This window comes from Condylostylus longicornis, unplaced genomic scaffold, assembly GCF_029603195.1.
Source record: "Condylostylus longicornis isolate FDR11 unplaced genomic scaffold, ASM2960319v2 ptg000018l, whole genome shotgun sequence".
NCBI lineage: Eukaryota > Metazoa > Arthropoda > Insecta > Diptera > Dolichopodidae > Condylostylus > Condylostylus longicornis.
This window is the reverse complement of record NW_026577987.1, coordinates 4,097,052-4,122,146: the sequence shown is the minus strand read 5'-3', so window position 1 is coordinate 4,122,146 and position 25,095 is coordinate 4,097,052. Positions and strand designations below refer to the sequence as shown.

General features: G+C 25.4%; 1 protein-coding gene across 6 annotated transcripts in view; it reads left to right on the top strand.

Moving 5' to 3' along the window:
- Positions 1 to 25,095, top strand: part of LOC129606335 (neurogenic protein mastermind-like) — a 139,209-nt gene that overhangs the window by 62,877 nt on the left and 51,237 nt on the right. For all 6 annotated transcript variants that reach the window (XM_055516601.1, XM_055516606.1, XM_055516605.1 and 3 more), the window contains one exon: positions 595 to 1,850. In XM_055516601.1, coding sequence (XP_055372576.1) covers positions 1,173 to 1,850 — 678 coding nt within the window. In that variant the 5' untranslated portion in view covers positions 595 to 1,172. The remainder of the gene's footprint in view (positions 1 to 594; positions 1,851 to 25,095) is intronic.

The window sequence follows — 25,095 nt, the reverse complement described above, 5'->3', positions numbered from 1 at the left end:
TGATAAATGATAAGAAACAAATACAGCAAGTGATATATGAAAATTATTTAATTTGAGTGTTTTTTAATGATTATTGAGTAAAATTTAAAGTAGTACAAAAAATTTTTAATTTATTTTTCTTTTGCAAATGCTTTTTTCCATTGAAAATTTTAAAAAATGTTATGCTTAGCGATAAATTTTTGCATCTTTATTAATTTTGAATCCAGTCATGAATAATCATATTATTATTTTAAATAATGTGTCTCCATATCAAGATGCTCGTTTGGCAACCAAAACAAAATTTTCTTTAAAAAACATGTGCAAATTACTAATTTTTATTGAATTTTCAAAATTCCAACATAAATTGAGTAAATTTTAAATTAAGGTTTTATGGTATTATTGCGCTCACGATTTCTTAAAAATTTCAATAAAAATAATTAAAAAAATTTTTGCAGAAATGATAAACTGTAAACTCTTTTGTTTAAAATTATTCCTAAAAGTTCCCTGTCACCAGTGTCACAAGTTTTATATATTATTCAATAATTTTTGTGTTAAAAATATTTATTTCTAATTAATTTTTACTAATTTAATTTATACAATGTTTTTTTATTTCAGGTATTTGCTAAAAAATATCGATTACGATACAGAAATTAAACTAAGAAAAAAATTCTTCAATGAGAAAAATTCAACGAAATAAAATAGGAAATTTCAGGCAGATTGAAAAGACGCCAAAACTTTAACAAAATGAACTACGATCGAGGGAAGCTTATCAAAGCTTTCATTTTTATTAAATTATTGTAAATTTCTTAAAAGACAAAGCAACCAGTATTCCAAGTAATTTAATTTAAAAGAAAAAAAAAAACAAGAAAAACGAAAATTATTTAGTTATTAGAAACAATCAAAGCAAAATAAAATTAATAACTTTCCAATAGTTTTTAAGAATACTTTTGCCTAGCATTAATGACGTTCCAATTTAAACAAAGTTACAAAGAAAAGACATTTTTTTTCAAAAGCTGAATTAAAATAATTTCAAAAGATATCATAAATTTATATAAAAATTAAAACAAAATTTGGTTTTGAATAGATCACTTGGCCAAAGGATAGAAATAATTAATTTATTTTGAAAATAAGAAAAATATTTATAACGATAAGTTAAAAACTTAAAACTTTTCTAAAACTAAAAAAAATTATTTATGGATGCAGGAGGTCTTCCAGTATTTCAGAGCGCCAATCCGGCTGCCATAGCCCAACAACAACAACAGCAACATCAGTCAATAAATAGTCATATGCAATTGCAACAGCAACATACACAATTAACACAACAACAATTACAACAGTTACAACAACAACATCATCCACATCATCAACAGCAAAATTTACATTTACAACAACATCAACATCAACACCAGCATCAGCATCACCAGCAATTGCAACAACATCAACATCAGCATCAACACCCACATCAGCATCAACATCACCAGCAATCAATTTCGCAACAGCAACAACAACATCAAACGCAACAGCAGCAATCTCAACCACAACAGCAACAACAACAACAGCAAACACAATTTCAAAATGTACAACACCAAAATCCATTCCAACCACAGAACGAAATTATACCACCAAAACGTCAAGCAGTTGTTGACCGATTACGTCGTCGTATAGAAAAATATCGTATAAGACAAACGGAAAGTATTCCAAGATTTGATCAAACATTTACAAATGTATGTGAGCAACAGAATCATGAAACGTCTGTATTGAAGCAAAGATTTTTAGAAAGTAAAGCTAAACGTGCCGCCAAAAAGACTCCAGCCGAAAAGAAACCAACGGAAAATATGATGACCGGTAATTTACAAAGTAGCGTACATGTGGTAAGTTTCAAAGTTTTTTAATTTAATTAATTATCATATTAATATAATATCATAAAAATAAACGGCCACCCCTATTTTTTTTAACCAAATAGAAAGATATAATTTTTTGGTTTTTGATTTTTCAATCACTTTTTGGCTTCAATGGAACGAATTATTTATTCATGGCAAAAACCATGAAATTAAACAAAGATCACTTGTTTAAAGAAAATTTTTTAATATTTCATTCAAATTTTCCAAAACAGAATAGAGAAAAATATTCATCTAACTTAATTTTAACTATTATAGTTAAATATGAAGGTGCCTAGTTAAGATTAGAAAAAGTGTAAAAATTAAGAAAAAAACAATCCTGAAATAAATACATAAAATCGTTTTTGACGCCTACTTATCTTTTTGCCCTTCACCCACCTGTAAGGATTCAAACAAGTTCAATATAAATATTCTTAAATGCTGTTTTTGTATTTTTATTATTTTTGTTAAAAATTTTCTTTATAAAAGAAATATGATTGTTACGACAAAAAATCGAAACCCTCTCTAATAATTTATTATACTTAACTTGGTTTGCATTGATAAAATTAATTTGTTAACATTTTGAAAACTTCTTGCACATAGAAATATTTTTGTTCATAATTTCATCTGTATATCTACATATTTGAACAGGTCCACACAATACTTTAAAATACAATGGCAAATACCATTCATCTCTGTTCTTTTTTTCATTTTATAAGCTTGTCGCTTGATTGAATAATCGTACGTTGAAGAAAGTAAATTATATAAAACATTTTTATTATAGACGCGAACCATAAATATTTATTGGTTTGTGTTTCTAATAACTCTAAATTTTTCCTCAAATTCTTTACTCAGTACATTTATGCTTGTATAAAAGAAGATTTATGAACTTCTCAGGAAAAATCAAATTTTCAACCTCATGTCTAACATTTTAAACTTTTCATAGTATATCCTTCGTAATCGAAGCTGTTTTTATTTTTTTTTTCTGTTTTTATTATTTTGATTTTCTTGTTTATTTTATGTTTTTTTTTTTTGTGACGTAGATGGGATTTTTTCATTAGGATTCTACACTCGAATGCGTAGGCGACGCAATTTATATTATTTTTATTATACGTCTATATATAGAGTACTCTACTTGTTATATACCCCCGCGTCAACATTTTCAAATGCATTCTAAAAATAAAATCAAACACAAAAATATCTTATACTTTTATTTTTGTATGAAAAATAATTATTTCTACTGTTATACACTAGAAATGATGAGGTGAAATGTTTGTCTTTCACTTATTTTTATGTATAACAAATTAATAATATGTAATAAATAATTTGCAAAGATATTTTTATTTGATTTCTAAGGATATTTTTATATGCAAACATTAATATCAAGAAAATTTTCTTTAGCAAAATAATTTCCTTATAATTATTTAGATTAAAATTTTTCACATTTTAATAATTAGCGCGAATTTATTCTATTACGTATAGGAATTTAAAGGTGGCAACTTTGAGTATTTGGGGTACATACAAACGTACATATTAACTTTGATCTTTTGTTTTCGTTTTATAAAAAAAAATTAATTTTAAAAATGATTGTTAATGTTTCTATTTTATGAGTGTACAAAAATTTCCACCATTAAATTTTCATCGATTTCATTAAAACATTTATTGATATTTTACTTCTAAATTTAGTTTTCTAATTATTTCTTGTATTTATTTTTTAAGTGAAAATTAATAAACTTGTAAGTTCTAAACTATATTATTGATTCTTTTAATTTTATAAATAAATAAAATTAAAAGCTTCTCGTTGAAAACATATCCATTTGAGTAGGCAGCCAAAAGTACATACGATTTGTACATGAATTTGTTAAAAATTAATGAATATTATTGAAAATAATTTTTAGTTTACTGAGAATAGGAAAATTTTATTAAAAATATCTGTGTTTTTATGTCGCGTTGCGTTGGAGTTGTTTCCCACTAATACAATATAATTTAATTAATATAAATTTCTTTGTCTTGGTTACAACAAAAAAATTTATTACAAAATCTACCAATTTTGCTTTCGTTGTTTTTCATGCTCATTTTCACACGGACTTTGAAACGAGTTAAGCTTTGAGTTTTTTATTTTTTGAAAAAGAAAGTAATACGAGTACAATGCTGTTCGTTGACAATTTAGTATTAATTTTTCAGTTGAACCAGCATTAAAAATTCACAATTATTTATTCTTCTAAAAAAAATTCTGAAAAATTTGTATTAGAAAATCATCCAGCTTGATTAGGTTGCCAAAATTTGTATATAAAGATTTTTTCCCTACACTACGGTAGGGAAAGAATCTGATTTTGGTATATTATTTGTTCCTTTTTTTGCCAATTAGATTAGAACGGTACCCAACCAATAATAAATTCTTTCTCTTGAAAATTCTAGGAGTTTAAATCTCGTTGCTTAATACTTTTTAAGTTCTTTGGCGACACTACATATTTGAAGACTATATTGGCATTTCATATTTTTATAAAATAGATCTGAGTAACTCCTTTTCTTTTGTGTTTTGTAGAAATTTTTGGATCATTTTAAGATCATTCATTGTAATCAGTAGAAATAAAATAGTTTTAAAAATAAATTTATCCGTTGCATTTTTAATTTTTTTAATCCCGTAAATAAAGTGTTTAAGTAATATTGTATAACCAGTTGAACTAGGTTTATCATTACAAAAATACAATTTAAATACTTTTGATATTTTTAAGAGAATTACATTTAATTTATTCAACTTATATAAAACACACGAAGGATAGCAAACTATAATAATAAATTTAAGTGATATTGAAAGTTCGCATGGAGTTTTTAAATTGAGTTTATTAATTGAAAAATAACAAATTTATGTTTTTACTAATTTGATTGAGTATATTTACTCGTACTAATTCTTAAAATTTTCATAAAATTTAAATGAAAATGCATTATTGCATTTACTATTTATTTCCTTCATATAATAATTTCAATCATTACTTCATTCATAACCTATCAACTTATTGGAAATGTATGCTTTATTTTACAAAAAATTCATAAAATTTTTGAAAATAAAATTGAAAATTCACTTCTATAGAAATCTATAGCTCGTATCAAATTTAATAAAGTAATTTAAGATTATTTCACCTATAACATTAATAATACGTACAATAAATAATAAATTACTTGGGGCTTACACAGTTACGTACATATATAATACAAACAAATGTACATTTTAAATAAAACAGAAATAATAGTAAATAAAAACGTAAATAAGAATAGAACTTGTAAATCTATTTTTAGTAATTTTAACTGCATTAAAAATTTCTTCAATAATAATGTGTTTTATAACTTTTATTCAACTTTACACATAAATGCCATTTTCATGCATTCCATGACACTGAAAATACAGTTAATTTAAAACAAAAACAAAAAGTACAATAGTATAACATTACAGCTGTATTCCTCACCTGACCCTCTCTCATTGATTTTTACTCTTTTTTGTTTTTTTTTTCTTAAATTATTGTCTTTATAAAAATAACAGCTATATATATTCTAAATATCCTTAAAATATCCTTTCTAACTAAAAATAAATATAAACTGAATGTGAAAAAAATTAAAGAAATAAAAACAAATAGTACACACAAACAATTATCGACCACACATAATATTAACTCCCCATATAGTCAATTACACCACATCAATTTACCACGAATAACAATAATAACGGTACGATAATGCCTACCTACCATTACCAATCAACACATTTCTTTTGTAACACCACTCATAAGGTAACCTTAACGTTTTTTTTTTTGTCCTTACCTTTTTCAACTCCCCACATTTCATTCCCTCACCCTACGAACTTTTTTTTGCACATGTCACAATCACCCTGTCTCTCTTCCGTTTCTCAGTCACTCTTTTACCCGTAACACAGTTGTATGTATATTATAATGTTTGCTGTTTGCATTATTTAATTTTCCTTGCACTCTTATAATATTTCATAATATTTTCAAAAAAAAGCGAAAAAATATTCTCGCTCCATTTCGTGTTTTAAATATGAATTATAAAGGAGAAAATTAAAAGAGGAGTAATTGCAGTGACTTCTTGAATATGAACAAAAGCATATAAAGTGAAAAAATATTTGTTTGATAATACTTTATATGTAAATATGTATATATATAAGAGTTTGTATACTTATCGTCGAGGAAAACCTTTGTCTGACATCTGCAAAAAAATATTATTTATTATACAAGACGCTTTACTAACAAACTGAATAGAATAGAAAATTTTATTTACAAAATTGTAATCAACGGATTACAAACATCATTGGTAAAATAGTTTCTTTGGGATCAAACATCAATTTTGTTTTCCAGTCTGATATCTTTCGATTTGTTTAGTATACGATTATTGGTTAAAGCCGCTAATTCCCTCAATTAAAAAAATTACATTTTTAGCCATCTTCTAACAAAAGTATTCTTATTCTGTGTCCTTGTTGCATACTTCTAGGAACGTAACAAGAATTTAAAGAGTTTCTAGTCGCAAAACAAAATTTTCCTTTTGAAACGCAATAACTTTGAAGGAAAAGAGATCAAATGAAACTTTGTATCTAATAAAATGCCTTAATTGTTTGTGTGTTTATAAATTTTAAATTGAGAAGAAAGATCAGAGAAAAAACAAGTTGGTCCAGGCAACAGTTTATTTCAGCCGCCATTTTCCACATAATATTAGAAAAATGGTATTATTTTTTCTTTTTGCGGAATTTAATAGATATTTGATTTTTCGACGCTCTTTTAAAGAATTTCCGTTTTAAGAGGCAATGAGACAACTTAGAATTTTCTTCGTAAAATAGGTTGTTTGTTAATGATACATTGTTGTATAACATTGCATAATTCTGTTTTAGAACTTGTGTAAGTTTTTAAGAAATAGGGAATGAATAGGTAGAGCAACATTAATAACTAATCATGTTTTTTTAATTTTTTTCAAAAAGTCCTACAAATACAAAATAATTTAATGTCGAGTTGATCCGGTACTGTATCTATTACATGCTGAATTGACTTGTCACTAAATAACCTTTTGAACGCGACTAATAACCTAAATTTGAAAATTCAAATATTTATATTTCAATAATATTTTATAAAAATAGAAAGTTTCAAATTTATTTTATTGAGTTCCTAGTTCATTAAAGAAATTTTTTGAAATGATTTCAATCACAGCCTTAGAAATTTCTTTATGTTTTTGAGAATAAATAAATTTTAAAAACAGATTTGTTTTTTCATATATTTGTGTGAAAAACCTGGTTAACTTTAGCATTGATGTTGGAAAAAAAAGCATTAAATACAAGAGTAGGCTTTCAAAGTACAGGTATTAACACAATTTTGAAGAGCACAACCTTTAAACTTAGTTGAAAATTTGTAAAAGTGACAAAACCTGATATTGCAAGCTCCTATAGATATGCAATTTTTCGGAGATTAAAAAATGTTAAAATTTATTTTTATTAATGTCAGTTTGTCAACAAGTCAAATTGTGCGTATTTTGTTTTTGTTCAACAATTTTTTTTTATTGTAGTTCATAAATCTTTGGTTGCTTGTTTGTGAGTTAATGAGCCAGTTTTTCTATTTCCATCGGAAATTAAATAAATGACTTCTGTTAATTCTAGTAAAACTAAATTCGGTTCCTTTTTGTGAAGAAAGAAATATTTATACTGAAAATTCAATGTCTAAAATTAACGCGGCCAACAGTTCTAAACGGATGGTTCACCAACGCCGCAGGTCATACACAAAAAACCTTGTAAATTTATTTGAATTCTAAAAAATTAATCGTAAACTCAAATATTTTGAAAAATCAATTATTTTAAGGACATATAAGTAGCTATGTATAATTTTATTTTTTTGTTTTTTTTTATAATAAAAATATTTTAACATAGTTGGTGATATAGAACTGTGTAAATTGCGTTTAAACTTTATATTATTAACGGAAAATTGCAGAACCAAATAGAAGTCGCTTAATTTTACGCATTTAAAAGTTACAACTTTGGGTGGAAAAGATCGTAATTTTAGGGTTCAATCTAAGGATTCCTTAAGCTTGTGCAAGCTGCTGCGCAGACTTAAAGAATCGCAGATTTCACGAATCAGTTTTAGAACAATTTAGAATGAGTAATCTTGGTGCCATTTCCTGCATTTCCAAGTTAAGCTTTTATGCTTCGCTAAGTTGCACGAATTCGCGCACCACTATGTGTAATTGCTAGTTTTATTTACATACTCCAAACGATTGTTTCCCGATACACAATATTCGGATGCAAAGAGCTCATTACTAAAGGACATATATACATACATATAACATGTTCCCAATACAAAAGGTTTAATCTGTTTGTGTACAAATTCATTTAAAATCACTCAAATCTACCTCTCAAAAATACCATAATCCATAAATGTAGAATTAAAACTTTCTGTTTTCTTTTGTTATAATAAAGTTGTGTATTTGTTTATGTGTATCAATAATAGAAGAAAATCTTCACTACTAAGTTACTATCTAACTGGTTTTTTTTTTATTTCAAAGAGTCATAAATTTCATACTTCTAATAGCAATAATATAACACATCCAGCAAACGCCAAATCCATAACAAGTAAAACCAATAATACCAAAAAAAAGAAAACAACGGCGACATGCATCACTAACAACAACAACAACCAATTAAGTTAGAAAATATATTTCGATGAAATTCACTTTAGAAGATGGAAAATTGAATTTAAGAATGCCATCATCAGTAATGATAATGAACAACAACAATGATTAAATATAAGCAACAAAATGTTTTGAAACCCATATCGTATAAAAGTATAGAAATTTTTTGTTTTATTTTGATGATAAATTTTATAATTTATGTCTGTATGGAGGCATGCCGCTTCCAACTATGTGTACGTGTACAGAACGTACGTTCACATTTAATAGATTAGTTATAAGTGAGGTAATCCACAATTTACATTTATACACATCAACTTTAAGATATTTAAGAGAAAATATACGATTTTAATATTAACCACTTCGAAACAAATTAGATATTTGTGTTTGTTTCGTAAATTAGTATTAGTAAAAACCAGAACACGAGTAGAGTCTGAATAACGGACTAAATTTAAATATAGTGATAACATTACTGACAACGAGTACAGAATCAATTTGCAAAAATATTATTGTTAATAATTTTAACTTTTGAAAATCGCTAAAAATAATCTGCTATTGTACTTTTGAATAAGTTAATTTGACGTTAGTTCTATACTTTCTTGAACGTCTATCATCTGAAAATTGAACTTTTACTACAAATAAATTTAATGAAATTTTGTGGGTGGATTTCAATCAAGGTTTACCAAAATTACAAATACTTACAGCAACTTTATTTGTATTATAAACGAAAATACAAAGTAGGTAGGTGCTCTGAAAAATCTCGTATAAATATATAAAAAGCAAATAAACAACCTGAATTTTCTGGTCTATTTTAGGCACTTCTCTTTACTCTTCACTCTGCTATTCGTCTATAGTTATTTGAATTTCTTCTATCTTTTTATTTGTCGTTGTAGTTGTTTTGTCGTCATCATCGAAATCGTCAATGTCGTATTGTCGTTATTTAGTTTCTTTTTTTCTTTCTATTTTGCATTGTGTTTTGTTTTGTGAAGCATTTTTTTGTTTTTCCTTTTTCTCTTCTGTTCACTTTGTTTGAAAAGATTTACGACCGCAACAAAATACTGAGATGAAATTTTTGTTGCTTATGCCTGTGCATATTATTTTATTTTGATTTTTGTATATTTTCAACTTTTCATTTATTTAATGTAGGTACATATTTTGATTTTTCTTGATGCAAGCCCTCTCTATATGTACATATACGTACATACACTAATAATAATGGCAAATTGCGAATCATGTTGTGCAATATATTTTTGTTTTTTTTTGTTTCCACTTTACTTTTGTACTTATTTCGTGAATAATATTTACCTCCCCTCCAAAACATAGACCATATTACGTGTAAAAAACAACAATCTAAGCTATAAAGTGAATATTATAAAGGTTTTTTGTTTTTCTTCGTATGGCGGTACAAATAAGCATGTATGAACGTATTTGTTTCTTTCAACTTAAGATTACTTGTAAATGAGGAAATAAATTTGTGTAGGTAAGTTAAATAAATCGAGTGATGAGAATGAGATCAAATTTTAAAGTGAAAACGTAGTGCCAAATAAGGAAATACTATTCCAGAAGTTTGGTTTCAATTATGGTTAAAGTCTGAGAATTTAATATTGCCTAATATATTTTTGGGGAACACTTGTTGTTGCACAGGGTTATTGGGATAAAACAACAAGCTTTGGTTATGGACATCTAACGAAATAGAATCTTATTAATTATTTGCAAATTCATTGGAAAATTTAAATAAGTTTGTACAAATTGTGCTTATAATGATTGGTAATAATAATAAGTGCTTCCAGCTATCAAAATTTTTTAATAAATTTCAAAATCAAAACTTGGATTAATTTGTTTTGTCCTCTTTTCTCCATAGGCGAAACAATTTGTTTGGAACTGGATTCTATTGCAAAGACTTGTCCTGAATCTTTTAATTTAAAATTTTATTTTATGTGTGACTTCTCTTTTTTAGAAATGCAGGTAACAAATATTTCGATATTTTTCTTTAGTTTCGTTTTTTTTTCATAATTTTTGCGTAAAGTTTATCTAAAACAATTTTAATAACAACTGTTAGTCATAAAAATGCTAATTAGGCTGCTTGACATTATCCTATTAGTTGACAAGACTCAATTCACAGCATAATTGGGTTTGGGTAGCTGTTGATATATCTGAATTATTTAAATAATTTAGATTATAGTTGAACAGAAATTTCATGCCTGTATTTTGTTGGTATTTTGGTTGACAATTTTGTATTAATCGGACATAAAATGACTTGCACTCTACCTCAGATGGGTGTTCTCAGGTGAATACCTAAGAACACCCATTTTCAAATAAGAACAGTTACAAATTGTAGGTAAAAGTTTTCCTCAATCAACGAAAAATTGGTTTGACTTAGATCAGCTTACTTTATTTTAATAAATTGTAAAATCAAAGTTACTGAAGTAACCTTCAAAATGTGGTCTTTGGTTCTCTTGGAGACGCATACATGCCTTCCTTTTTCTTTATTTTCTCTAGTGATTAACTTAATGAATGTGTTCAACTGTACCAAAACATTTTGAATAAGTTCGTATATCTACCTATAAGAATATTTCTTATTTCTTTAAAATCAATTTATCAATATTTCACATTTTTCATTCCCCTACACTTTATTATCGTTGTCGTTTTTGTTTCACTGTTTGTTTTTTTTATTTCTTTCCTTCCATTTCACTTTTTTGTAAGTTTTATGTATATACGGCAGTTTTGTGACCCTTCTTCATTTACGACAATTCCATTTTTATTTTAATTGTTAACATTTTTATTTGAAAAATCATCAATCATTTGAAGGTAAGGTAAGATTGCCGCACATAATTTTCATTCAATATTTTCTAGTAAAGATACTCGTTTTTCCGTTCTCTGAAATTATGGACCAATATTTACATACGGTGAATTCGATACATTAATATTTTTTTGATATATCAAATGAATTTTTCCATGTCATTTTTAAAATTAAATAAAATTTCAAATTTTCTGTAGTAAAAACAAAAAACTATAATTATGATTAAAAATATTAAACAAGAATACCGTAATTGTTAAAAACAAACTCTAATTGAATATGATGCATTCTTGCTATTTTTCATATATGAAACAAAAATATAAGTGGAAAGTGTAAGATTCCTTTTTACCCCCAAAAACAAACCAATCAAATTTTATACTTGACTCCTAGAAGTCCCCCATTCATACACGTTATAGTGATAAAATACCTATATTATAACAACTGAAATTGAAAAAGAAGAAGAAAGAAAAGTAGACAAACAATTCCAAACGACGAAATTTCTGTAAATTTGACTTCCATTTTCATTCATCAGAATTCAACCTCAACTCAAGTAAACGTCTTTTCTTCTTTGTTATATAGAAAGGATAATGGCTTTTTATGTTCTATAATAAACTCCCTAATGGATAATGTCCTATAATAATATAAAAGAGAAAGATAGCATTTTCGTGTCTTTTGTTTCACTTTTATTTTTATGTTGTATTCTTTTGCTCTTGTTATAGCATGTTTTTTTTGTTGTTTGAAGTTGTTTTCATTCTTTTATTTTTGTTTTTTGTTTTTTTTTTTTATATTACTTTGGAGATGAGATTTTTTTATTTTGTTCTTTTCTTGCACGCTCGCACACTACACTTCTACTTCAACTAATATAAAAAGAATCAGTTTCCGACAAATTTAAATGTCCTCTCTCTCTATGTTGCTCTGAGTAATGTATAAAGTACCTATGTGATAACTTATGTGCGGATAATATTCTTGAAACTAACTGTAAGATTTGCTTTTTCTTGCTTTATTTGTATGTAAAATTGAAAGCAACAAGGGTACAACAATGTTTTCATTTAAAACATTTTTCTGAATATTCCCATTTAGCAGCTTAGGGTTAATAACGTGGTAAAAAATATTTTTGTAGTATTTTATAGTTTTAGGAGATGTTAGTTTTTGAGATATTCAATATTTAAAAAAATAATTAACTCATAAGGGCATTTAATAAAAATATTATCCATTCAATTAGTTGAGAATAAACTGAATTAGAAGATGAAATTCACGAAACTGATTTCACTAAAAAGCATTTGCTCTTTAATGTTTATTAACATAGAAACACCTAGGATTTAAAATTTCTTCAACACTTTCCACTAATTCACATTGTGCTGACCATCAATATAATACCTATTCTGAGTGATAAACTTCTTGCAAAATATATTTTGTTCCGATAAACTTACAAAAATTCGCATATTCCTTCATATTCCTTGCCGCAATTAGATAAAAAATATTACTACTTAAATTACTAACATCTGAAAAAATCCTTTTATTTCAACATTTTTTTGTCCAATATTTAACACTTCACAAATTTCTATTCCTGTATATAAAAAAAAGCTAAAGGAATCCAATTAAAGCTTCTATTAGTTTCGTGAATTCGTAATATCTTTTATTGCTTGTGATTTTTGCATTTTTATTTATTATCTGTCTGAGCAAGCCTTCATGAAAAGGAATTTATAAAACCAATTAATTTAATTTTGACTTTTTTTTAATAGCTTTTCTACTCTACTATATATTCAATATTCGTTGAATATCAAATATTCAGCTGAAAGCTGTTATGAATTTGATAGTATTTTCTAAAAAAGCTAACTTTTATATTGTAACCTGTCGCCATCTGTACAACCATTTTCAAAATAATTTCTGTCAATTCGATATTTTTCTTGTATCAAACAATATACGCGCTTAACTTTTTTTTAATTTCATTGAATTAAAGTATTAATAAAGAACTTACCCATTTTAATACTTTAATAAGGTATATTATTAACAATTATGAAATTATAATATAATACAAAAGTACAGGCAACTCGCAAACCTTATATTGTATAAATGGAACCCTTCGACAGCAGTCCAGCAGTCAGTACCCTCTTTTATTTAATATTCTAAACGTTCTTTTTTTTTCTTGAACAAAAATCAATCTAGACAGACTATACAAGATCATTTTTCATTTTTACAGTTAAAATACAGTGTTAGTAGAGGCACAAACAAACATTCATAGATACAACATACATACATCTATCCATAAATAATATTGTACCATCATAACATCTGAAAAACAGGAATACGGCAAACGAAAATAAATTATTATCCTAATGGAGTATACGGCGACGAATATAAGCGAAAAAAGGGAAAAATAAATAGTGGGAAAAAATACAGTCATACAAAACTTTTTTACACACGCACAATTAAAATGCAACGATACGAGACGGAAATATGAAAATATATTGAAATAAATGAATAAGAAATGTAGAAGTAAAAAAAAAAATTTTTATATAGAAACGGAAATTTTCAATGCGCCAAACCACTTATTGTTGTAGTTCTATAAAATTTTGAACCGAGAAGAATATTTGATTGTTTTCTTTTTTGTTCCACGAAAAATTAATAGCCTTCGACAAACTATGTTTGAATAACATTCTGTGCAATGAGGGTTATCGAATTTGCAAAAAATATATTTTTCTTTATTTCACAATTATGTTTATTAATGAAAGAATTTTCAACACTAATGTAATGTTAACAATAATAAAAACATCTTCATAATCAGCTGAAAACTTTGCAAATCTTTGTGTGCAATTCCTAATTTGAAGTCATATACTCTTTCTTAGCAAACGTAGTCTCGTATTTGGATGTACAGCAAAAAAGAGTATATACACGAATTGTAGTTTAAATTTAATTATACATTTTTAATCGAGAACAGTTACATTCCAAAAAATTATAAAAATTATGAAAATTTTAACAAATGAAAGTATTTTCCGCTATGCCAGAAAGTCGGAAATTCATAATACATAAGCAAAAGGTACTTGTAATATTCATAGATTAAGAAATTGCTTCACTTGTATGAAATTCTCATGTGTTGCAACAATCAAAGTTTTTAATTTAAAAGCTACCTCTAATGTCAATTTTAGGCAAACACTTATCTGAAGGAGTAAAAACGCTGTTTTCAGTAAAAATCTAAAGGGGTCCAAAATCTGTCCCCTTGTAAAAGGGGGATATCTCAATATCGAAAAAAAATTACATTTTTTAATTAGTTTAAACTGCGTTATTAACTAGCTTAACCTACTTTAAATTTATTCTGCTTTTCTAATATGCCTCCCAAGTGTATGCAATAACATTAGGTTTTAAAGGAAATTACTTGCAAATTGAAATTTTCGCGTTAATGTCTTTTAAGCTCTAACTAAAGTGTCAATTTTCTACTCAAGTGATGAAAATAAAATATGCTACTCCACCAATAGTTTGATCACTTGAATTTTTGTTATTTCAATCAGTTTAAATATTAAACTTATACGATTACATGAGCTTCATATGCATATTTGTGTGATGTAAATTTACATATTCATTTATTTTGTTTATATTACTTATGTTCCTGCGTCACGAAAGTCCGAAGTATAATTATTGGCGTTGCAGTGGGGAAAGATATATTCAGTTCAACATAAAAAGTTCCAAAAAATTTCATTACGCAATGATGAAACTTAAAATAATTAATATTAAAAATGCCAGCAAAAATGTTTGTTTTAAGAGCTCTTTAAACGATTATCGATATATGTATGTATGACAGAAATATGGTATTTGCGTATTATACTTAGATACATAATACTCAATTTGTTTTGCAATATTTATTCTTTTTTTTTGCTTTTGTTGTTTGTTGTCTGAGTATATGAGCTGTGCATATCATTTTGTATGCGACTGGTGAAAATATATACCCAACATGTCACATGTGTATTAAATAGCTTTACAATAATTTTTATAGTGAAAATTTGTGTACAACTGAATATTTTTGGTTTAAATGTAAAAAGAGTGTAACGAAAAACGGGTACAGATAAAATTTTAATATTAAATCATCGTAACAAGACATTTGTGAGTTGCTTTCTAAAAGGTCAAGAGTAACTTATTTTATCGAAAAATTGTACTGAAAGTGTAATAGTAAGCATATAACCAAAAATCAAATGATTCAAACGAGTTTTTCGACATTTACAGAATATATATTGTATGTTGCAAAGTTATATGATAAGAAGTTTGATTAAAATTTGATATTTGAGTTAATGTATTCAACAATAATTATACACGATCATAAGAATTATTATTAAATACAACAAATTTGGGTCAACCAAGTAGAACTGTTCTTTTCGAGGACCTAAAGTATTGCTTTTAGAAACAATCTACTATATTATTATAATAATATTATAGTAAATATATAAAAATATTTCAAATATTGCATATATTTAGGATAAGCAAAAGAAAATTTAAAGACACGTTAACATAATTGGCGAATCCAAGGGTTAAAAACTAATTATAATTTTGAATAACATGGCATACACCTTGTTTTCGGCATTTATAAAAAATTTAGAAAAGCTTGTTTTCAGAAATACGTACTTATATGAACCCGACATTCGCGAGGCAATAAATTAAAAGGAAATGGAGATGGAAAAAAATTTTCTTCTAACGAAATAAGTTTTATTTGTGTCTAAAAATTTTAGACTTTTGACGAAAGAAGAACGAAAATTAGAAAATGGGTTTTTGGTGGGGATTAATTTTAACGAACATTTTGGCATTTGAATGTTCAAATACGCAGTTCCGCATTAGAAGTAATACTCGTATTTCGCTACTTTTATGCGTTTGCGAATACTATTGTGATGGGCCAATAACCTTTAGGGGGTAGGGGGGAAAGAAAGTTTTCTTCTATGGAGATGAGTTTCTAGTAATGGACCTGTTCATATATGAAATTTCAGATTTTTATCTTCAAGGAGGTAGAAGTTTTGTAAATAGGTCCACGGGAGGAGTAAAATAATAAGCATTTTTTTTAATTTTTTTGAAAAATTACTGAAAACTAGTTAGAAAATATTTCACAAAAAAAATAATTCATTAAATATTTAAAAAATATAAAATAATTATGAAATAAATACTTAGCCAATTTGTTAATATTTAAAAAATGTCACCAATTTTGACACTAATTTTCAAATACAAAATATTCCAACACAATCCAAATAAGTGGTGTTTAAAGTAGCGAGAACTTTTACAAATAAATTGTATCTATTTTCTATGTGAAATTAAAATGGTGGCATCTGATTGTAAGAAAAAAACAATAACAAGAAAATTATTTAACGATAGCGATGAACATTCTTTTTTAACAGTTATTTAATAAGTTTAGAAAAAGTTTTATAAAATAAAATAAAAATTAAAAATTTAGAAAAATTGAAAACTTTTGAAAAAATTAATGTTATTTTGTTATTATTTATTTTATATACTTCTAATTATTCTTCAATAATTAAAGAAAAATTTCTATATGATATTTTGCAAAATTACATATTTGATTTACTTTTTGAAGCAACTCACAAAGAAGTCAGTCGCTCGTTGTTGTTTTAACAAAAAATTATTTTCAAATAATTCAACAGCCAGTAAAAATTTAGTTTAATTCGCTTAAATATCAAGTAAACTGTAATGTAGCGAGAGGGTAAAATCATGGCTTGAATTTGTTGAATTGAGTCTAAAAGTTGTTGCTGAACGGAGTAGCATTGGTAGTAGCAGTCGCATTATCTTTTTTTCGTTATTATATGTCTTTATGGAGTAGAATAGTCCGCGCTTTTGATTCCATAATCTAGCTTTAAAATACTTGAAAAGATCGATAAACACACAAAATACTTTTACAGTTAATTTATGTAGGTACTGAGTAAGTTAATAATTGAACAAACAAATATTTTTAACTGTTATAAAAGTTTGCATGTGACATAATTATTATTTGGGTACTAGTTGGCTTATTTATAACAGAATAAAATATTATTTTCTGTCAGTTTTTAAAACTTTTGATACGCTAACTTTCACAAATTCTTAAATAAAATTTTTGGTATTTCATTAAATTTTCTAGTTTTAATTGAAATCAAGAAGTTAAGAAATAATTAAAATAAACTGCTTTAATTACAATATATTCTCTCTTCGATATTTGACAAATAACTTTAATAATTACGAATAAAGCTTTGTAGTTTTAACCCTTTGTTTGGTTATTTCTGATATACGGTTATCATTATCATTAATTTTCATCCCATAGGTCGCAAATCCAATTCATTTAATATTTAAGTGAATTTTTTTTTATATTTAACCAAAAACTTATGTGGAAATTTTTTCACATAAAACCTAAAAGTACACATCGCTGTTGTTTTACCCAACTGCATCCTTTTCTATAATATCGTAGAATAAAAATTACACTTTGTGTGAGTAAACCCGTTGGGTGTATTATTTCAACAGTATATGTGAACAGAAAAAAAAGAGGCTCAAAGAAATCAGGTTGTTTAAACTTTTTGGAATATATTATAGGAAATGGAGGATGATAAAATTTAGGGAATTAGGGAGTAAGTTTTCGGTTTGCTTTGAAAATTTTTATATATTTGAATAAATTTCTCGGTATAAAAATTTTTATTTACTTGCTTTTGTGAAGCATAGTAAAATAATTTTTTTTTTTGGAATTTTTTTAATGTTTGAATCAAATACATTTTTAAGAAAATTCGTATATGTGTGTGTTTTTGTAGGTACCTTTTAGTACTTGTCATTTTTTCAATTTTTTTTCTGTTTTTTTTTTTTTTGAAATCATTGTAAATTTTGACAAGGACAAAATACATCCGTACACACAAACGAATTTCACTTAGATTTCTGTGTGCAAAAGGAGAAGATTTTCATTTTAAGATTTTTCAGATTTTGAAATTTTCTTATTTCTTTCTTTCTTGATTTTCTATTAGATTTCTCGCTTATTTCTTTGTTCGTTGACGGTATTATACACGATATTTTTATATTTAATTTGAATATTTTCCAGGTGGTGTACACACTTAATATAAAATATTTTAAAATATTTTATAGTGTAATTAAGAAAAGAAAAAAAAAATTTTTGTACTTATTAATTAAAAAACTTTTCATATTATCGTTATTGCAATGAAATTTTTTTTTTTTTAAAGTTTATGTACATTCTTAAGAGAATCGTTTGCAATAATAAATAATTAGAGGGAAAATATTGTAAATATAAAATTTCTTTTTCGTTTTAATCGTAATAACAAATGCACTTCCAAAAAGATTAAAAATTTATTTTAAGAGGAAAGAGACTCTATTTTTCCTTGTTTTATTTGTAATTACATAAAAAAATAAAATGTTTAATCAAAATTATGAAATTTTAGTTTATAATAAAAAAATATTTTTTAAAGCGCTTCAAATTTATGTTCCAATTAAAATTTAAGGTTGAGCAATTCAATTTTAGGATAGTCAATTAATTTTTCAAGTTACAAATTTAAAATTCACTTATACAAATTCATTTCTTAATAGCATCATCTCAAAAGATAAATTTTTGCTATAAAAATTTTTATTTAAATAAAAAACTTGAATACATAAGATTGTCATTGTATTAAATGTGGATATTATGTGTTACTAATTACCTACACAATTTGCTGAAGAAAATTTTTGAAATTTAGGAATTTATTAATAAATAGAACAAAATTTAAAGTTGAAATTCGATAGAACGCATTGGAACATACCAGTTTATTCTATTGACATCAAATCTATTAAAAATAACAAAGAGACTGCGATATTTTATTTGAGTATTACAAATTAATGTAATTAAATATTTAAACAAATTTTCTATTAATGTTGGGAAATATCGTTTTTTATATTTCAATTGAATATTTAATGTAATCCTGTGCTTATACATATTTCATAATTAGTTTTTTTTATTCTAGAGACTTATACATTTTTATTGGAATTATTGAGTCGCGATAGACATACCCGCCAACAGTAATAATTAAACGATCTTGAAAATCTTGAAATTTTCCAAAAAATTCTATTTTTTAAATCATTAAAAAAAATATAAAAATCATAGAACAATTGTTTATTTCATCATTCTCATTTGATGTACTTATAAATTATTGATTTTAACTTTTTGTTCAAGGTAGGACTTTTTCTTTCAAAAACTGAAAAAAGAAATTTTTAAAAACAATTTTCCATTTAACCAGTGCATACTTTTTATAGAAACAAGAAAAATTAAATTATTTATTAATGCCTAAAAGTTGGTTATATATCAAACTTCGTCAGCTTATCCTCTAAGAGAAAATTAATATCAAATGTTCCATTTGAAGAAACTTTTAATTTCAACTGTAATTTTGTTATTGTACTCTTTGACTATGCTCTAACTCGATAGAAGAAATCAGTAGCTAATTTTTTATACTTTTTTCGGAAATTAAAAATTTTTTACAGATTCGTACTTTGTGATAGTGTTATAAATTTTAGAGGTAGGAAATGCAAGGGTAAATTGATCTTCTATAAGAGGAGATATGTCAAAATTGTGTTGAGAAGTTTCCAAAAAGTGATATATAAGACTTCCTAATGAAATTGTTGGTTGCATTTTATCCTTAGGTTTTCAAATAAATTAATGGACGTACGAACGAACAGAGTTAAACTAATAGGTACATTATTTTACTAATCCTGCATAAAACAATTCACACTCATTAAATTTTTTTGAAATCTTTTATAAAACTTTTAATATGAAATCAAATCAATTTGGTATTTAGAAGGGTTAACAATATATACAAGAAAAAACTGCAAAAAATATGATTTCTTTTGTAAAATAAAAAAAAAAGTTTAAGATTCGAGGCTATGGTGGATCAACTTGTCAACTAATCAATACCTAATCACTATATAATCCAACAGTATTATTTAAAATTCATTTATTTCATATTGAATATTTCTTTATGAATATGGAATGCTTTGGAAAAATCGAATATTAACTTTGTTTATAACTTTTATAGTGAGCAATATATTATATTTATACATATATGTATGTATACAAATAAAATTTCATATATATATTTAAAAAAAAAGAAAACCAGTGTCTTAACATTAAATACAAACAAATTCATAAAAAACACAAAAAAAATTTTAACAAAAGAGAAATAACATTGAAAATTAACGTTTTAATTTGATTTATTCCTTTTAATCACTACATACATACATACATATATACAATTTTGTATATCTACTACATTTAATAATACAGATAAATGTGACCCTTTTTCAAACATTTATCGCATATTTATACTACACACATTATTATGTACACATATACCTAAATATATACACATACTTTTTTATAATATTCGTGCATTTACATTTTATATACTCGTAGTTAAAGAAAATCTATAAAATAAATTATAAGGATAATATATTATAAAAGCGATAGCTGTATATTCAGATTTATTTGTAGTATGTATACATGTAGTTTTAGATACTTACATGATTTTCACATAATTCAGTAGTTTTTACATTTAAATATGCATGTACAGTGAAACTTCAATTATACAAACTCTTGTAACTCAGATTCATCCTTTTGAATTAAATTTATTTTTATTTATCTGCATCCTTACCAAATGTTTTTTTTTTATATTTCTTATAAAATTTTTTTTATTCAAAATTATTTTGTAACCCTAAAAATGCTTCCATTTATATCTAGGTTGTACTGTATATACAATTGAATATTTTAATATTAGTTCATGTGGTTACATATACATACGTGCATATAATAATTTTTTTAAATGAAAATCACTTTATTCCATAAGAAATAAAAATATTCCTCTACAAGTTTATATAGCAAGGATTCATAATAATAATGCAAACTCTTTTAAAATTGCACATATGTACCTAAAATATAAAAATATATCTACCTACATATTTACATATATGTATGTAAATTTCGAGTATATAAATAATAAAATAAAGATGAAAAAATATATGAAAATGTACAAGAAAAAGAAAATAGGAAAAAAAACAGAATGGCATACGAAAATTAAATTGGCACTACTATACCGCTACCTTATTCCTTTCTTCACCCCAATTCTATATATTTTAATGAAAATCTGATGTGGTCAGCACATAACCGACTGCAATGTATATTGTCTAGTTAAATGTAAGTGTTACAGGAGATTAAGAAAATTAGTTTGAAACATTTCTTTACAATTTTAAGAAAACTAGTAAGCTTTTAGTTAACATACCTAAAAAGGTGTAAATTTGGCTCTTAGAAAAATTTCGATTTGTGCCACCCGAATTATCTGAAAACTTCACCAGTTAGTTTTGGTAAGAATCAGAACTCAAAGAATTTCAAGAATTTTCATCAATCCGTTCCGTAGATATGGTAAAAAATGTAAAATCAGCCCCCAGTTCGGTTTCCGAGCCCTCATCATTCCATGAAAATGTATATGTTCATTGTTTTAACATCCTGAATTTAAATATGAAATTTGAAAAAAAAAAATTGGTTAATTATTTCTCTTCGTACACGCAAAAATGTAAAATCGGCACGCAGTTCCCAAGGCCTGACATATCCCGTCAAAAATTGATCAATCCGTGCCATTGCCAAAATAAACTCACATATAAAATTTCATGAAATGCACGTGCCAAATTTGTTACCATCACATAATCTACCTTATTGTATACACTATATTGTATTCTTCATTTAAGACAACGGACAGAGTCGACAACGGGGATAATGATGATGATGATAGCGATATTGACGACAACAACGACGACGACGATGTCGATATTGAAGTTGACTATGTTCGGTGATTTTGAATACAAAAAATATTATATGAAAAATGCATATAGAATATACCTAAAAACTTCCTTTATCAACTTATGTATGAGGATAAATTGTGTTTGCAATACATGTAGTTAAATTTATATACCTACAGTTATTCCAATATACTTAATGGATTTCCTGTACTCCCTTTTTTTCTGTCTCCTTGTGTTTTTTTTTATATATTCCATTTCTCATATTAAAAAATACTGTCTCCTTATGCCTTATATTCCAATGTATCTATACATATATATATATATATATATATATATATATATATATATATATATATATATATATATATATATATACAGAGAAATTGTACATGGCCATACATTTATACACACACTTGTACAATAAATATACAGAAATATGAAGTTCTCTATATATTTTCTTTGTAACTCTTTATTTTTGTGGTGAAACATTTAATAATGAGAAAGAAAAAATAATGCATGTATGTGTATATGTAAATATATGTATTAAGTTTTATCCTTGTTTAAAGGATCATTTACGCTTTGTAAAATAATATTTTTAATATTTAGTTGTAATTGTAATTTTAAACCACCTGACGTGTATAATTGTATGTACATTTACATATATTAAATTAAAGGATTGCAAAAAAAAATGCGAAAATTTAAAACTTATTTTTTTAGGACATTATAAAAGTATTGCCTGATGAAAAAAACGTTTATTTTTTCTTTCGTTTTTAACATAGGGGTTAATCTTCTTGCTGTTCATTAAATTAAGTCGAAAAAAGTTAAAAAGTGTATGGCTACACTACCTTATATTGTCAACTCAACAAATCTAGATTTTTAAGTGGCATGCATGCTGTTCTAGTCTCAAATGATTACTTAAATAAAAATGTTTAAAAGCAAATATATACCCTTAAGTCTCGAAATTCAGTTCTTATTCATAAACTGATTTTTTATCATTTTCTACAATTTGATTTAGAAAAGAAAAGACTTAAAATTGAATCTCATAAAATTTTGACTTAAAATGCAACTAAGAATTTTATTGCATTTTCTGACATACTCTGTTTGTCATAAAAATAAATAGTACAAAAAATTTTCGGAATCAAAGTGAAATGTAGAGAATTTGTAAAATATTAAAAAAAATCGATAAAATCCAGTGAGAGTACTTCTAGTTTGCTTATAATATTTTGGAGTTTAGTAACAAGACGAATACTTTTTTCTACAAATTAAAGTTCAGATTTTAGGTTTATTGTTTTAAAGTTTTGATAAAACTTGAAAAATAGAAATACTGTTATCTTTTTAAGACTTGATCTAAATATCTTATTAAGTCATTAAAATCAGATGTAACTACATAATTGATAAATTTGTTCCACTTGAAACCCATATAGTTGAGTCTTTATTTTAAATATAAAAATTTAATCGTGTTATTTCAAATTTCTCCTAAAGTCTCTCTATACGAAAGACAATATGAATGTTAAGAACTTACGTGACGGTAAAATATCTTTCCTTACATGACACATAAAATCAATTTTTTCACATTTACATACATACATATATCAAATAAATTTTTATTAATTTGTTTTATAATTTTTTTCTTTTCAGGTAAGTGTCATACTCTAATTTGAGAATTATACAGGTTAAACACTCTTATGTAAGTCTAAAACTATATTCATTCCCGAATAATGTTATTTTTTATTACAAGTATATCTAATTATGCTCGAAGATGGTAAAAAATTTTTAAACATATCTTAAATAATATTTACTTTTGTCCTTTTTCTTTATTTGGAAAAATTTGCAATTGCTCAAAAATTTATAATATAAAGTTAGAAATTTTATTTTTAAATAAGAACATACACATACACTTAATGTATAATGTAACACACACACCTATTTATTTACATTACTAAACCCCAAACGGCCTATAAATTTATAACGATATACTTATAATGTATTCACTATATTTACTACAACAACAACGTATGTATGTTGTGTTAAAACATGATATACACATATGTACATATATACGAAAGTGTTGTGATATAAAATATTTTCAAAAATTAAACAATTGCAGCATGATTGTATGGGATGCTGGTTGATAATGAGGGTTGAGGTAATTTTTAGTTGTACAATAGTTCCTTTTTTGTATTTTATAAAATTATTGTTATTGTTTTTTTTTTTTGCTGTTATCACAATAATTGTTGTTATTGTATGTAAGTACAGAGCATAAGGAAAAAATTACGCCACAACAATTGAATTTTGTTAAAAAGGACCTAAATTTCGAATAATATTTTTTCTTTCCTTTTGCATTTTAGTTTTTATGTTTTATTTCTATGTATTCACCGTTTATTATAATTTCAATTTATATATAAATATTTGTTTGAAAATCAGTTTTGTTGTTGGAATTCCATAAAATTCGATAAATTACGAATTAAAGGACCCTCTATTTTTAAACTTTTTATAGGATTTTTTGTTCTTTTTATGAAATATTTTGGTTATTAAAAGTTTTAGAGTGGAATTTTGATGTGTACCTACAATAATCTATAAAAATTATTTGTAATTTTATAAGTACATATTAGTGTAACACATTTGAATTTCACCAATTTAATAAAAATTTTGTGCTAATCCATGTTACGAGAAAGTAAACTTCCTATTTAATTTTGTGCATAACATTGGATAGAACAAAAGGTAAAATTCGTAATATTTTTCGTTCCAGAAGCTTAAAATGGAGCCCTATTTTAACAGTTTGTAAAATATAGCATATAATAGTTTTATAACAAACTGCTTCATTAACTATTTTTTATTTTATAAAAATATAGTCTTCTATTGATATTGTCCTAACAGAAAAGAGTAGCTGATTTAGCCAGCTAAAGTTGATTTTTACATATAATTTAATTTTTCTGACTGAAAAATATTTCCCGTTGTTAATTAAGATTTTGCTAATTTTATATAGAAACTATAAATATCCTA